The sequence below is a fragment of the Dreissena polymorpha genome, chromosome 10 (assembly GCF_020536995.1).
Source record: "Dreissena polymorpha isolate Duluth1 chromosome 10, UMN_Dpol_1.0, whole genome shotgun sequence".
NCBI classification, from domain to species: Eukaryota; Metazoa; Mollusca; class Bivalvia; order Myida; family Dreissenidae; genus Dreissena; species Dreissena polymorpha.
The window spans coordinates 52,382,413-52,399,912 of record NC_068364.1 but is presented as its reverse complement, the minus strand read 5'-3'; the positions used below and the strand labels follow the sequence as shown (position 1 = coordinate 52,399,912).

The following is a 17,500-nucleotide window of genomic DNA, read 5'->3' as shown; positions in this document are numbered from 1 at the left end:
CATTAGAATGCTATTCTAATTATTTGTTTGCATCCGAGAGTTTCCATTTGAACTTAAGCATATTATGTATCGTCTGAATTGTGTTTAAATATGAACGTTTATATTTTTTACATTAAGTAGAACTAGTACATCAGCAAGTGTGTACATTTTCACAACATATTATGGCTGAATGTTTGCATAATGAATGATTACCCAATAGTTTTAGTACAGTAAGCCCCATTTATAGGTTCATTATGGTATAGGTAAGAATCATAATTTCAAATAAAGCTACTGAATACAATATAAAACAATCCAAATAAATGAACTTACCCTGTCGTATCTCCTTGTGAATGTACATCTTGTTTCAAGTGTTGATATTGTGTTTTATCAAACAATAACTTCATCTTTATACGGCTGTTAAGTGGTTGATTAAATGTTTCCAGTATTTTCGTCGATTCCATGTAATTGGTGAATAAATGTGATAATTTGCTGCTTCTTTTAGGCTTTTTTTGCTTCTTTGCAATTTCATAAAATGCTTTGTATTCATGTACGCTTTCCAGAACACAGGTAAGCCAATAAGACGATTCGTTGTCGTATTCAAATTTTCTTTTTAGGTGCACATTTCGCAATTGGGTATGTATTTTCAAATGACTTTCAAATTCTTCCAGTTTTTGTTCCAAACTATTTATTTTCGGTAAATCTAAGTTGAAGGTCTCTCCGTTCACAGCCACCAGTAACTTCAATCGAACATCTGAAAAATGATAAGAACAATATATTTAATAATAAGTAATAATATCAGTGTAAAAGTTGGTTCTCCATCACGTATGTACCTGTGTTTACCGACGTATCAACGGCAAAATGCTCATTTAGGCGCATTTCATTGCAAAAATTGCAGAAACAATATATTGAGACCGTTGACACGTGTGACATCACGGACAATCAGCTGTGAATGAACTTACATAAGTATTTCGAATTAATATTACTAAGAATTAAAACAGTAAGTCTCAAATTTTCCTAAAACGTTTCCAAAAAAAAACATTTCATGAGTATGTACTAGCGATGAAAGTCTATTTGATGGTAATTAAAATCACTTCTGTCCGTTTGCTACCAGTCGAGTATGGAACCAAAGGTGGTTAGCGTGTGGCTATAATATAAATGAGTGAAATCATCATTTTGAATGATAAATAATCAAATTATAACGAAAAATCAACATTTCTTAAAAAAAATCTCTATCAAATATATCTATAAGATATATACATGTATCTAATCTAAGACTGAAATCAACACGGAGTAAAGGGCATTTTCCCTGCAAAGTGCACGGAAATCGGTACCAAAATTCAATAAAATGTATGAAAATGCATCAAAACTAACTGCCCAGCGCCGTTAGAAACCATTGTTTACATTAATTTCAACAGGCTAACATTTTACAAACACGATTGATTTTGTTGGTCCAATGCGAAGGTGTGTCTTTACACCTGAAGATTTCATTTATGAATCGGGTCCGATCGACAACGAGTAGGTCACGCGAGTTGTGTATCATGTTATTTCTTAAAACTTGACCCAACAATTGTAAATATATTGCAAGATATGTACATTTTCAGAAAGGAAATTCATTTCTGCGTTGAAAAAACCAAGTTTTTGAAAATTGCTGCACAATTGTGAAGGTATGGCTGTTCAAAGCGATGCACCCCGTTTTCGGGTGATTTTGAGTTGACTACCTTGTTATATATATATAATATATATTTGATAGTGAATACTATTTCACTTGACGTGGTTGCATCAAGAAACGTACAGTACTTTGTTCATAAAAAGTTGAATTTTCGTTATAATTTTATTATTTATCATTCGAAATGATGTTTTCACTAATTTATATCATAGATACACGCTAACCACCTGTGTATGGAACTCATAAACGGCATAACGCACCAAATCAAATAAAAGGAAAAATCACCGATGGTATTCTTCACCGTAATTAAATAAATTTATTACATATAACATTCACTTAAAAGGAATTATGCCCGCGCCCCAATAAAAAAATTATGTACTTAATGTTTCAACAAATACATTGTTTACCAATTATTATCGACCTCTTATTCTTGATATCGTATATCTAATGTATTCTTGAATTTATATGGTAGATATTGTATACTTTTTAATACCAAAAATAACCACTCCATTCGAATCTTTCTTTAATAAATGGTCGGTATATTAAAGGGATCTTTTCCCGTTTTGGTAAATTGACAAAATTGAAAAAAGTTGTTTCAGATTCGCAAATTTTTGTTTTAGTTAGGATATTTGTGAGGAAACAGTAATACTGAACATTTACCATGGTCTAATAAAGCCATTATATGCATCTTTTGACGATTTAAAAACCTGAAAATTATAAAGCGTTGCAACGCGAAACAATTGAATAATTTGGAGAGTTCTGTTCTTGTCGTTTAATTTTGTGAAACTACGAAGATTGCTTTTATAACGTATAAAATATGTCCGTCATTCATACTTGGCATGATGGCCGAGCGGTCTAATTGGTTTTTACTCCAGGACTCCGGGGGTCACTGGTTCGAACTCTGCTGCCGGCTAATTTGTTTCCTTTTTTAAATTTTATTCTTGATTTTTTAATGGAGCTTTTTAGATCCAATGTTTACATTTATCAATATAAAGCATTTAATGACAAAATTCAAAACATGCCAAAATCTGTGAAAAGGCCCCTTTAATGATATTTTGAAGATATGAAAACAAATCCTTTTTAGTCATTTCCGCACTTTCCATATTAATTATTTAAGGTTGAACTAGTCCATCACATAGTTCTTATTAAGACTGTTAATAACAATAAATAAAAACTTCTATGACAAACGGAATTTCAAAAATATACAAAACCATACATTACTTGTTAATATCATAAAATGCTAAAACGCGAACTGGTTTTGTTATGAAATATACCTTACGTAAAAAGACCGACATTGTATGGATTGATGGTGAGTTAGACTTTCTTGACAAAATATGTTCACTTCAAACTAATAATATTGTATTATTTTGCGATTAACGATGTAAATTCGCTTAATTGTATACATTTGTTTTGTTTGATAAATGTTTATTTGCCTAAGGAATATCACGTTTGTCATTTTGTAGATATGTTAACTATTGAAATTATGAAAGGAAGCATGCGAAGCATATATCATTTTATGTATTATAAATGTACAATCGTCTTTCTTGAACAAGAGATATTTGTAAGAGAGTGATTGCCCCCAATTTGCTACAGAGTCGGTCATGTTACCTTGATATTTTGATATTTTGATGTTATAATTTTAGACTCATTTGTCGTAATGTCAGCATATTTATATCACCATAAAGATCCTCTAATTAATGTAAGGAATCAATTTTCATGTTGAAACCTGATCTTTGAAATGTTGACCAAAAGGTAACCAGCATGCTACAATACACGGTGACCTTTACGTTTAACATGTTGACCTAACATGCGTTTTTCTTTTTACACCGAATTTCATGATCGTAGGTCAAAACATTTTTAACATATTGAGCTTAAACCGGCTAAATCCCATGTGACCTTAACCATGATTTTGTTTCACTTGGTTGCCTCAAAATAAATATGCGTCACTTGCCTTAAATAAAGGACCGACTAATTGTATATTATGAGAATGCAATACTGCTCCAGCAGCTGGAGTTTCACTTCTCTATATTGCTCTTCTTTTACGTAACCACCATTTTAATTAGCATAATCATAAATAAAAGCATTTTAAATATATCATGCGAAATCGACCTGTAAAAATAAATATTAATAGTTATTATTTTCCAACGTAACCATCGTACCAAATTTGATTATCGTATATCAATGCGTTCTTTAGAAAGAATGCATAAACCAACTTATTGAAACGAGACCTTTAACCTGGACCTTCTGATGCAAAATCAAAATACCTATCCTTTTTAAACCATTATAACACTTTACCAAAATGTATGATCGCAGGTCAAAGCGTTCTCAAAACAAAATGCACTGTTACAAGATCATGTGACCTGGACATTTAAAAGACCCTAAATCATGAATTGTGTTTATTTTCTCACGATACAAATGTAAATTTTCATATTTCAAAGCATTCTCAATATTTCGTGATAAGACGAAATAATGTGACTAACAGACCGCATGCGCTAAACAATATACATCTGCTTTTTCGAAGTGGGGTATACATAGTTCTTACTTGAAAAGCTATATATCGCTCCAATTTGCATGTTTGTGTAATGTCTTATATTCACAACAATATTAAATAAACGTAATATTTACCGTTTTAGTGCAATTTGTTCGTCACTAATCGTGTTGTGTTCTCCTCATTGCAATATATACACTAATAAAGTTTCATGTTGATATCTTATACAGTTTCTTAAAAAGAACCCCTACATTTGTGTGACTGACCGACGGACTGACGGACGGACTGACGCTATAACGGACGGACGGACGAATTGATAGACTGACGGAATGATGGACGGATAATGCCAATGCTATATCTCATCGACTTTGGTGAAAGAAAGTTTAAAAATATACAGAAAAGCAGGAACCCTGTGCAATGTTTGGCGGTATTGGATTTCGTAGGGAGAAAATCGCATGTGCTTTCTATCGGCCGTTTTAGAAAGAAATTACCATTATGGACGTAAGAAGAACGCCAGTCCGATGGGACGGGGGTATAATGTGTGTGTGTTTACAATTAAATGTTTTGATCATCAATCATGCCTTACAACGTCAATAAGGTTTTATATATACTGGCTTATATCTATATAATATTTAGTTTCTGTCTATTTGGTTGAACAAATTACTTTTAATTTATGTTTTAGAATATCTCCAAGAACTGACTACGAAATACTTCTACAACAAAAATAAATTGAGGTATCATAAATATGTGTTTAATGACCAGACATCTGTCCCCTGTGATAAATAACACCTAGTTGTTATAAGGTATTTGTCGGTACAGTATCTGATCATAATGAGAAAATGAGTGTGTGCTGAAATTATTTTGATAAAGCACATATCTAACAATAAACAAGATTATTGATAGATCTTTAATTAAACACTGCGTTACAAATGCTCACGCAATGATTGACAAAATGAGTGCAAAAAACTACATACACACAAGTTCATTAATCAAGAACAATTGTTAATGTATTAACACTTAAAATGGTGTTTCTTATATTTAGGCTCGATATGTCATGGTCGGCTCGGGTACTACTTAAAGGTACTCACGGCACTCTTAAGTACACACAAATGTACCCAGGATACGAAAAATATACTTAAACGCACTCGTCAATAATAACGCTAAATTAGTCGCTGTCGGCTATTTGTTTTTAAATTTATTATGTTCATATTAATATCAATATTCTGTTTAATGGTCTTTAAAATGAACTAAGACGCGGCATTGCGTGGCACTTTTCTAGTCTTGGCAACACGTTCAGCCTCGTTCTCGAATTCTACGAGTCAAGTGACTACGCGCTCTGATCAATATGTGTCTATTGTAAAAAGGGTCTATAAAGTTATACATGTATCAAAAACTTATATTTCCTAAATATTCGGAACGGGATGAAACGACAGGATGTGCATTTCATTCTAAAAGGAATTCTGAATATCAATTGTCATAATAGGGTATATACTAAACATTAGTACAGGCTTGGATTATGATTTATACAACTGACGGGGACATACGTTTGGTACCCGTAGCAGTGAATATATATTTTGAGTAAATTGTTATTAAGATTTTGTATTAAATAATGGTTTAATTTAAATTGCGAAATCGTAAACTTTATTGTGAATGCCTACCGTCAATGCACAGAAGTTAAAATACTGTACGGGTTATATGTATGTAAAATTTTGCAAAACTGTTATTAAATAATGAAAAAACGAATGTCTATTTCATAAATAACTTTATCCACAAATAAACGGCTGTAAGTCTAACTGACCGATTTCAGGCACACGAGGAGACGTGTCTGTTGTGTTGTTGGTCGTAGTTGCCCAGGGAATGTTAGTAACCGTTTTGTTTAAAAGTTAAACAGGCTTTGATTTCGATTGCAAAAACTGCTATTTGAAAACAGATACTGACTAATTTTATGAATAATTATTGTGGAAAAGATCACCATGAAATGTACAAAAAACACCACTTTTCGAGTTAAAAAAAGATCAATATATTATCCTCAAACTCTATAAGTAAAAAATTATGACGAGCAAAGCCTCTTTTGATCAATAAAAACATACATTGAATTTTAACAGGTGTAGGCATTTTAGTGTCGTTGTAGAAATGGTAAATATGTTAGGTATTTTAGACATCTGATAACACACTAGTTAGTTGTGTTTACGTTGAATAATGTTATGTTAAGTCGCGTTATCTTTTGTTTTAAGTGTCATTGCTCACGTGTTGTATGTTTAACTTCTAGTTTGTTCTCTGTTATATGTTTAATTAATTTCTTCAGCAATCTTTGTGTTAGACATTTCAGCGGTTATATGCGATTTTGATGTCAGCATTCTATTTTTTTCCATCTTAAACCATCACATTTGCTTTCGCCCGTCTCATTGCCATCCCAGTGATGCCAAGTACTTCGTAGGCCTTCCAGAGTGACTGCCCGGCGAAGCCCCGACTGCCAACATGGACAGGGAGGTACCAGGTCGTCCATCCTTTTTGTCGGTACTCATAAAGTAACGGCTGGTATATGGCCTTCTTTCTCTGGTGTGCTACCTCCATTCGCTCTTCCCATGGCAATGTCAGTTCCAGAAGCACTGGGTCTTCCTCTTAACATCATCAACACGTCAGGACGTAGAGTGGTTTTTGTGAAGTCTGCTGGGAATCTCTCTGCTTCTTGAGATTTACCATAAGTTCCCAGTCGATCGCTGAGGCTAGGATTCCTATATTTGTAGATCTGTTGATACTTGGTGCTGATTCTCCCTCGTTGACGAAATGGAATAAGGAGGGCCTTGTCTGCATCGATTGCGTCGTCTTTCGTTCCACATCTAAGCTGGCTGTAATCTCGCTAAGGATCATGTCGTGCCGGCATCGGTAGCTCCCGGCTGTTTCTGCAAGACGATAGGATGTGCTCTATGTTTGCTGGTCTGCCACATAACTTGCAAGTGAGATCTTCATTGAGCTTCCAGGTCTGACGGTTGGCTGGTGTAGGCAAAACGTCGCAAACACAGTGTAAAAGACATCCAATTATATGGTGGTCCATTCTTCCTTCTGTCACTCCAAGACACACTTCTTGGTTGGACCCCTTCCCATTTCAATCGACTGCCCTGTTTCTTTTCATTACATCGGCTGCCGCTAGTCTTGTCTTCTCCTCTGTCGACTGAAACTTCACCGTGGACCATACTCCTCTTCTGATGCAGCCCTCAAACTGACTCAAGTGACACAACCAAATCCAAACTTTCCAGATGTAGTAGTTTTAACTACGATCTCCCCACGATCTCGCTGTGTCTGAGCCTGGATTCTGAGTCGTTGACTACCTTATCTTCTGTCCACTTCCGACCTGTGTTGACTTCAACCCGCGCTCCACTGACTTTCACGTCTGCACTGTCTCGAAGCATCATGACCTGCCTGACTTTGGTAGCCTCCTGTCAGAGACGAAAGCCGAAGTGTAGTTTGATGTAAGAGCTGAAACAGGTCAGTACTTGAGAAGCCACTTTGAACTCCAATCTATCTTCTAATGAAGTGGCTTAATTTCTTCTCCATGCCTTCGACAGTCGATATTGGTAAGTCGTACACAAAAAGAAGCCACACAAGTCTTGGTAGAACTCCATGTTGGTAGATCCAAACCGTGTACTTCCCTGGTAGACCGCTTTTGTCCACGTCTCTAGTCATCTAACTGCTGCCGCATTTCTTTCACACTTTTCTTGTCGATGAGAGAGCTTCTGTACCACTTGACAAGGCTCTTTAGTGCTCAGTCACTGTCGAGATGAGGTCTCTGTTGATTCCGAAGCGACCTCTGAACTGTACCTTTCCCTCCTCGGAACTAAGCTCCTGGACTTGGCTGGCTTGAACTTCATCATTGACCATAGGACTCGTTCTTAGTCTTCCGACATCTATCTTCCGTCTGGAACCGACTAAGATGTTAATGTCATGTCATCCACGAAGGCTCTTATTTGTGGCTGGCGTATACCTGAGAGGCTTATTGGACCTCGGTTCATCTTCTCTGCTGTTTTCACCATTAGGTTCATTGCTGCAGAGTAGAGAATAGCAGATATATTATAGCCGGCAACTATCCAACACCTCGAGGCTTTGCCATGACGTTGTATAGTCAGATAATGTTAAGCGCATCTTGAATTTGTCAAAATAGTGTTTTCAGCATGTGTTGAACCTTCTCAGGTATAAACACTTCTTCAATGTTAGATCTACAAGCTTGTGGGTGAATTTTCCATATGCATTGGCTTGTTTGCCAACATGTACTTTGTAAGCCGCGTTGCTTGAATGGACAAACAAACTTTTCCCTCAACATTCAGAAGGGAAATAGTCCGGAACTCTTTCAAAGTCTTGGAGTCCTTTTCCTTTGGTATGAAGCAGCCCAATGAAAGTAGCCAGCAGTCCGGTGACTGTCCTTTCCTCCACACCACGTTTATGAGTTTCCAAAGTCTCCCCAACAATCTCGGACAATCATTGTTAACTCTGTGCGGGATTTCGTTCGGCCCTGGCGCTGATCCTGTTCTTGCCTTTCTGATGACGTCTCTGATTTCCTGCAGCATTGATTCGGCATTGTCGTAGACATATGTTGGTGGTTCCAGAAACATTAGCGTCTTCGGATCGCCCAGGTCCTGTTCACTGTTCTCTCGGGTGTATATTCCGTAGGTGGTCCTCAACTTATTGCCTTGAACAATCTAGCCATCCTGATCACTTATCCACAAGGAACTTCTTCCTGAACAGGAAGGGGTTAGCTTGAAGTTAGCCTGCTTCTTTGACCTCTCCTTCCTTTTTTTCTGTTGTTCTCAGCTCTTCTAAGAGTAGCTGTCTGCTGGCGCAGATTCTTTCTTAAATCGGCCAATGCTGGTCTCTCTTCTTCTGAAGCGTCTTTATATATTTTTGTGAGGCGCCGTATGTCCCTCCTGAGTTGGCTGCTCTTGTGCTGGAATCGATATGCATCGGCGGTGTTCTTGCCGTTCTCCTTGGTACCAATTCTGAATAGCCCCATGTGTGCATGATTGTTGCCATCACCTCAAGTTTTCGGTTCACAAGCCCGACAAGAGCCGTCTCAAGCACCATGTCTACATCTTCCTCAAATCAATGCCTTTCCTTCTTCTGTGAGCTTGCTGGCCACTTGATCCCGCTTCTTCTGTTGTCGTTTGCAGTTGAGCTGTCCTGAGTACCTCTGGGTTCTAGCGCGCTGCTCTCCTTAAAACCTTCTATCGTGACATTCCGTGACCTTGTGCTGTCGACGTCTTCCTCTGATGGAACTTGGAGGTTCTGGACACGATGGGTGTAACCTGATCTCGCCCCCTCCTACGTCTTATGAGGTTGCCCTTTGTGTTGTTCCTTCCTTAGAATCTGATGACAGCCCCTTTTTGCTCGGTGTAAATGAAATAGTGAGGATTTCCGAACAGTATGTATGACTATAGGGATAATACACGTTTTCGAGGGAATGATCATATGCGGGCGCTCGAAAAATCCGTTCCTGCCCGAGTGACGGCAGATGATCATGTCCGAGAAAATGTGTATTTTCGATTTTTTTTGCATAAACAAATAACATATACCAAAATAAATTAAAATAACATTGAAAACAATATGTCTTGTTCATTTGACATCGACAAAATCATTCAATTTTTTGCATATGAACGTCATACAGTTCAAGGTTGTGTTTACATAGGTCTCACTCGGTCATCATCAGAAATGACGAGGTTTACCTTCGGATAGGCAGTTTTCGATTTAAAATGTGATTAAACAGTGCATTAATGCACATTTGAAATGCAGCCGCGCAAAGTAAGAAATGGGGAATTATTTTGGAATTTACTGGTCGTGACGGATAAATATATCGTCGGAATAGGTCATTGTTTTCATAGATATTCCTTCATACAGGTCTATCTTAATTCGTTCTAACTAAATTTATAAAAATTAATACTGCCAACATGTTGTCACTGAAGTAGTTCAAGCATACATCAGTTACGTTGAAGTACATAAAAAATACATTTACAGCATAGTCTTTTGAAAGTGTTGCGTGAATAACCTTAATTCATTGACGTTGCCAATAAATAAAGCTGATGTAAAGAGAGTGCAGATGGTAATAATTTGAAAAGTGGATTGAAATAGTCCTTGCCTTTATCCATGCATGCATGAGGAAAACTGGTGCTTTTTCAGTTCCTTATTTATGCTTGGAAAGTCGTCGAAGGCTGAATTTATTAACAAGTTCATCATAACTTCATTTAATCCAATGAAAAGGGAAGTAACTGCACGTGGACCAGTTTATGGATATGAAAAAACAAATAACTGGGCTGAACGGCACATGAATCGCATTGTTAATACACGATTCCTACCGTGCCAACCCTCCTTTTTGCCAAGTTTCTTCACCCCGCCAGAGGGCCTAATGATAGAGTGTATGCAATACTATTAATATGCCACATGAGTTTTACACGATACAAACACAAATCATATTCCATAATTAATCTTTAATGATTTATATTTTAATGAACTTTAAAATGCTATGTTCTTAATCTTTTTCTAAAAAGAAGGGTTGTAGTTGACACTTGTTCGTAGTTTCATGCCATCGTTCCTCAAAATGTTGTAACTCTGTTGCTCAGGTCTTTTTCCTACCATTGAGTAATTAAATGGTAATAAAATTGAATGCGTTTTAATTCCCCTATATTATTGTTTAATTTGAGTTGCAATGCTATGAGGTTAAATTTTATTACACTTATATGTATCATGAATATTGCTGGTCCCAAGTGTGAGGTTGAGCGCTCTTAAACCGGTTTAAACCCCCAATGCTTTGCATTGACCGTTCCAAGGCGGTGACTCCAGCTTTATTCTTATATGTGTTTTGTATTGTGCTGTTTTGTACTGTTTTGGCATTTGGTCACTTGCCTTAAATAAACTTAAATCAACTTATTGTATATAATGAGAATGCAATACTGCTCCAGCAGCTGGAGGTTCACTTCTTAATATTCGTTGCACCATTTCTTCTTACCTTTTATTGTAGTTTTGTATTTGCTCACATTTGATATATTTGAGTAAAATTGAAAGCTCGTATATACTCGCTGTAAAATAATTGTATGCTTAATTGTGGCTTTATTACGCTCTTCCTTTAATGTTTTGTGATTTTACTTTATATCTGATTATACAAAACGATTATATTATAAACTTTTGCAGATATTTGTTTTATTTGCGGATAATCTAGAAATATAATGTTTTGTTTATACAAGTTATTTCTTTAATTTAAAATGATACTTTCAGTTTACGTTAGTTTCCTTTAATTAATTCAAGTACCTTTAAATTTGAAATAAATAATAGTGTGTATTTCGTTAAAATACACTTATTCGGAGAATATTAGAATATAAACGATTTCATCGCTTCTCTAAACAGGTGTGATATTTGAGCACCAAAACGTTTTCAATAACATAATTAAATTGTGTACAAAATAATATAATATTTGAATATTTGATATAATCAGTATATTTATTATTACTCACGTGATAACGTCAATGGGGGCGTCGCCATGTTGACAGGTTGTTGATCAAGTCATCTGGCTAAAAAAAATAACAATAGTTATTACATTATGGTATATAACGAACTCATTACATGTTAATGTTACCGTCGTAAATGATAGTATGTATCAAGTCAGTAAATTACGAATCAAATCAAATCAAAATACAAACCTTCCTATGTCATTACTTGATAAGGATTCAGCTTTCGTAAAACGGAGGATTAAAAAAAATCAAAAAACAAAAGTCGGCGGTGTTTTTAACGAAATATATAATAAGATAATAAAAGGCAAAGCAAACAGAAGTCTACAATTGAATAACATTTACGGGTACTTTGGAATGTTTTTATTTGGCTAAATTCTTTCTTAAAAAATGAGGACGAATCTATAAAATCAAATGATCTCATTAATCAAGTCAAATAAAAGTTCGGTCGAACATAATCGCTTAAAGTGAAATCCAGCTTTCTGTGCAGTAAACGCCCCTTATATGTGTGCAATTTAAAAGATAATCTTTTAAATGACGCCAAAATTCAGAACAATTGGTAAAAAATCTTTGAGAATATGTTTTGGTCATTGAATCGTTTTCTAAAACGTATTGGGGCTATATTTTAAAAAGAGCAACGTTTCATAAGTTAATATATTTTAATGTAGATCTTTACTCCTTCAGTACAACTTCAACAACCGAAAACGTAAATTTTAAATATTAAGACCCGTCGTTCTTCGTGCACATATTTTTGATTACACAATTTAAAAAGTATGTGTTCTTTGCAGCGTTTTAACTTACATATATGAATATATATTTATCAGACATGTGGGAATCTCTTTCGTTTCAATAATAATGTTGACAGTGTAGCTCATTCCAGAACGTGTCAATAATTCTCTGTTAGCAATATTGATGTGTATAGTTCTTTTCAAAAGAAATATACACATGAATGAGGAGAGTTGCAAGCCTTTTCTCTCATCATTTATTTATCATTTTAATTCGCTCACTTTTACGCTAATTTTTGGAAATATCACCCTAGTCGTTCAATTCACGGAAGCTCAGGCACGTAATTTACCGAAGCTCATTCATCGACAGCAATTGGAAAACGATCGACATTTCGACTTATCGCCCTTTTTACGGGCCAAATTAAAAGGAATTTAAAACACTTGAACGTTCTAAGATAACTTCAAATGGTTAAGCAACAGTAACTTGGTATGCAATTATTTTTTTAATGCGTTTTCAAAACAAGGCTGCTATTTTACAGATTCCGCATATGTAATTTGTGTAAAAACTGTTGATCAATTTGAATAACATTTGAACATCAAAAACATTCTCAAATCGCACATAACTTTGATGAGCGGTTGGTGTTTGTTCTAGAGATAATCTGTTTAGAAGAATTTGAAGTCAAGCTAACAGTCTATCAACAAAACCAATCAATTTTATTTATTGTTATTGGGCTTTGCTTGACATATATTGTAATGCATAATGTAGTACTCAAACAAACCCGATTAAACTGTACATTTGAATATATGAAATGTGTGACCTCATTTTGATTTTATTTTTCGATTCTTGAAATGTAAAAAAATATTGACAATAGAAGGTGTGACGGAAAAAAGTGTTGTTTGTGCAATACAAATGTCATTAATTACCATAGGCATCAAACATTATGTATACATGAATAAGCCCATGCGTTAAAAAAGTACCAACATGTTGATATCCATAGCCCATTAGCTATTAATTTATAATCATACTTATATTCTCTATATTGTACCTATAATCTAAAATGAAAAACACGATGAACCAATTTAGAGAAATACTCGCATATAATGTTAACTGTTTGTAAATTACTTACAATAATAGGTTACTTTGCGTCCATAGTATAAACACAACCGTCAGTTCACATTCAGTTGTCTTCTTTACTCTGTGGCAAACTAGGATATGTCCAACTGGAGCAGATATGTACATTATCGTTAACTTTGTGAAACGTACCGAGCATGCGCACAATGACACATAAAGGCTGTGTTCCAGTTGTACAAGTTATCAACGAACATTGTACATGTATTCAAACGAATGGACATACAGACGGATTTAACATACATTTCGTTAATCATCAGAAATGGTTATCAATTAAATATGTCACCGTGAAAACAAAAAGGCAAATAATCAGTGTTCTAACGTAAAGTGAAACTTACGAGACAGTGTAACATAAATAAACTAAAATAACATAAAACAAGAACACATTTAAGTAAAGTATATTAAAGTCGTTCATGACATTCTATAGCACCAACATATCAATCAATATTTAGAAAAATCTATATATTATTTTATGGTCTTAAACAATGCGGTCATCCTTTAACGTAAACTCGTCACATTAATTTAAATATAATCGGGGCTCCTAGTAGGACATCGATGTTACATACAATGTTGGTAATAATATACACACTTTTTAATTATTATCTTTAAACATGAATTTACCATAAATGGAAGAATTGATGCTTTTCTAAAAATCAAGCTTAAGCTGTGACGTCTGAAAATTTCAAATACTCCTTACAGTACCTCTGAGCTTATCTAATTTTGACAAAGCTCTCAAAAACTCTGATTACAATTGTATGATATCAACACAATCGAAATTGTTAGGCGTGTTTTAGTTTACGTTGAAATTCATGTTTAGTAAGCCTTGTTACGTTTCGAAATGGCGTGTATAATGTGCGGAAAAAAGAAGTTGCCGAATGAATTTCCGCCTTCAACTGTGACCATACAGTGTTCCCATCCAATACTTTGCTGCTTTAGGGTGAGTTAATTAAAGTAAGATATTCGCCTCATTGTTTGATTGCATGTTTTTTGTGTTACTTAATTGATTCATGTCAACAATAACATAACAATTATGCTATTTAAAAGGGCATATCGACGAAACGACATCTAATAATGTATTCTATTTTCAAACACAGGTGATTAGCGTGTTGCTATGATATTAATTAGTGAAAACATCATTTTGAATGGAAATAATCAAATTATAACGAAAAATCTACTTTTCTGAAAAAATAACTCACTATCAAATAAGAGAGAGAGAGAGAGAGAGAGAGAGAGAGAGAGAGAGGAGAGAGAGAGAGAGAGAGAGAGAGGAGAGAGAGAGAGAGAGAGAGAGAGAGAGAGAGAGAGCGAGAGAGAGAGGAGAGAGAGAGAGAGAGAGAGAGAGAGAGAGAGAGAGAGAGAGAGAGAGAGAGCTATTATATATACAACCGGGTGCATCGCTTTGAATAGCCATTACTTCGTCAAGTGTTTGCAGCGATTTTTTGAACTGAAATTCAACGCAAAAATGAATTTCCTTTCTGTAAATGTACATATTTTGCAATATGTTTACAAATGCTGATCAAATTAAAAATCAAAAAAATAACAGGAAACACAACTCTCATGACCTACTCGTCATAGATCAGACCCGATTTAAGTATGAAATATTCAGAGAGTTAAGACACACCTTTGCGTTGTACCAATGGAATCACTCGTGTGTTTAAAATGTCGGCCAGTTAAATGTATGTAAACAAAGGTTTCAAATGGCGCTGGAGAGTTGGCTTTAATGCATAATATAACGGCAAGAACGGTAAGAATTCTTTTTCATACGTTTTATTGAATTATTGTATCGAGGTCCGTGAACTGTGCAGGGAAACGGCCCTTTTCTCCGTTAATATTTCAGTCTTGAATCGGGTCTGATCGATGACGAATAGGTAACACAAGTTGTATATCGTGTTATTTCTTACAATTTGACCAAGTATTTGTATAAATGATGCCAGATATGTACATGGCCAAGAAGGAAATTCATTTCTGTGTTGAATTAGACCAAGTTCATGAAATTCGATGCAAAATCGATGAAGTAATGGCTATTCAAAGCAATGCACCTTGTTTTCAGATCATTTCGAGTTGAATACCTATAAATATATTTGATACTGACATTTTTTCAAAGAAGTTGATTTTTCATTATAATTTGAATAGTTTTTCATTCAAAATGATTATTTTACTAACTATTATCATAGCCACAGGATAACAACCTGTGTTTTCAAACGATTTCCATTAATACATATTATTAAAAAAACGAGTGTCCCGCTTTATGAAACCATATTTAAGTCATTAGTTTTTTCATAAACAAAATTGCCACAATTAAGCAAGTGCGGAAAATTAGGCCCAGTATGAGATGAAGTAGAAGGAGTAGAAGTAGATGTAGTAGTAGAACAAGAAGTAGAAGTAGTAGTAGTAGCAGTAGTAGAAGTAGTAGTAGTAGTAAGTAAGTAGTAGTAGTAGTAGTAGTAGTAGTAGTAGTAGTAGTAGTAGTAGTAGTAGTAGTAGTAGTAGTAGTAGTAGTAGTAGTAGTAGTAGTAGTAGTAGTATGTAGTAGTTGTAGTCGTAGTAGTAGTAGTAGGACGGAGGAGTAGTAGTAATAGTAGTAGTTGTTGTAGTTGTCGTCGTGTCGTAGTCTTTAGTAGTAGTTAGTCTCGTGTAGTCGTACTCGTTGTAGTAGCCGTAGTAGTCGTAGTCGTCGTCCCCCGTCCGTCGTAGTCGTCGTCGTCTAGTCGTCTCGTCGTCGTCGTCGTGGTCGTCGTCGTCGTCTCGTTGTCGTCGTCGTCGCCGTCGGCGTCGTCGCCGTCGTCGTCGTCGTCGTCGTGTCGTCGTCGTCGTTCGTCGTCGTCGTCGTCGTCGCGTCGTCGCCGTCGTCGTCGTCGTCTAGTCGTAGCCTCGCCGTCGTCGTCGTAGTTGTTTGTCGTAGTAGTCGTAGTAGTAGTCGTCGTAGTCGTCGTCGTCTCGTCGCCGTCGTCGTAGTCGTCGCCGTCGTCGTCGTCGTCGTCGTCTCTCGTCGTCGTCGTCGTCGTCGTCGTAGTCGTCGTCGTCGTAGTCAGTCGTCGTCTCGTCGTAGTCGTCGTCGCCGTCGTCGTCGTCGCAGTCGTATCCGTCGTAGTCGTCGTCGTGGTCCTCGTTGTAGTAGTCGTCGTCGTCGTCTTAGTCGTCGTAGTAGTAGTCTCGTCGTAGTCGTAGTAGTCGTCGTAGTAGAGTAGTCGTAGTAGTCGTCGCCGTCGTCGTCGTCGCCGTAGTCGTCGCCGTATCGTCGTCGTCGTCCGTCGTCGTCGTCGTCTCGTCGTCGTCGTCGTCTCGTCGTCGTCCGTCGTCGTCGTCTCGTCGTCGTCCCGTCGTCTCGTCGTCGTTGTCGTCGTCGTCGTCGTCGTCGTCGTCTCGTACTCGTCGTCTCGTCGTCGTCTTCGTCGCCGCCGTCTCGTCGTCGTCGTCGTCGTCGTCGTCGTCGTCGTCGTCGTCGTCGTCTCGTCGTCGTCGTCGTCGTCGTCTCGTCGTCGTCGTCTTCGTCGCCGTCGTTTTCGTCGTCGTCTCGCGCCGTGGTCGTCGTCTCGTAGCCGTCGTCGTCGCCCTCGTCGTGGTCGTCGTCGTCGTCGTCGTCGTCGTCGTCGTCGTCGTCCGTCGTCGTCGTCTCGTCGTCGTCGTCGTCGTCGTCGCCGTCGTCGTCGTCGTCGTCGTCGTCGTCGTAGTCGTTGTTGTCGCCCTCGTTTTCGTCGTCGTCGTCGCCGCCGTGGTCGTCGTCGCCTTCGCCTCGTCGTCGTCGTCGTCGTCGTCGTCGTAGTCGTCGTCGTAGCCTAGTAGTCGTCGTAGTCGTCGTCGTCGTCGTAGCCGCCGTCGTCGTCGCCGTCGTTGTCGTCGTGCCGTAGTAGTAATAGCCGCAGTCGTAGTTGTAGTCGAAGTAGTAGTTGTAGTAGTGGTAGTAGTCGCGTAGTAGTCAGTCGTAGTAGTCGTCGTAGTAGTAGTCGTCGTAGTCTCGTCGTCGTAGTCGTCGTTTGTTGTTGTTGTCCTCGTCGTAGTCGTCGCCGTCGTCTTTGTCGTCGTCGT

At 37.1% G+C, this 17,500-nt stretch overlaps 2 protein-coding genes across 2 annotated transcripts in view; one reads left to right on the top strand and one right to left on the bottom strand.

The window, feature by feature from the left end:
* LOC127848027 (uncharacterized) overlaps nt 1-13,557 on the bottom strand; it is a 65,548-nt gene extending 51,991 nt beyond the window's left edge. Inside the window, exons 1-3 of the mRNA XM_052380312.1 lie at nt 13,473-13,557; nt 11,627-11,683; nt 310-730 (exon numbers count right to left, since the gene is read on the bottom strand). Of these exons, the coding sequence (XP_052236272.1) occupies nt 310-730; nt 11,627-11,654 (449 nt within the window). The 5' untranslated portion in view covers nt 11,655-11,683; nt 13,473-13,557. The remainder of the gene's footprint in view (nt 1-309; nt 731-11,626; nt 11,684-13,472) is intronic.
* A 671-nt stretch (nt 13,558-14,228) lies between these two features.
* The window catches only part of LOC127848798 (uncharacterized), an 8,615-nt gene continuing 5,343 nt past the window's right edge, over nt 14,229-17,500 (top strand). The window contains exon 1 of the mRNA XM_052381424.1: nt 14,229-14,411. Within this exon, the coding sequence (XP_052237384.1) occupies nt 14,313-14,411 (99 nt within the window). The 5' untranslated portion in view covers nt 14,229-14,312. The remainder of the gene's footprint in view (nt 14,412-17,500) is intronic.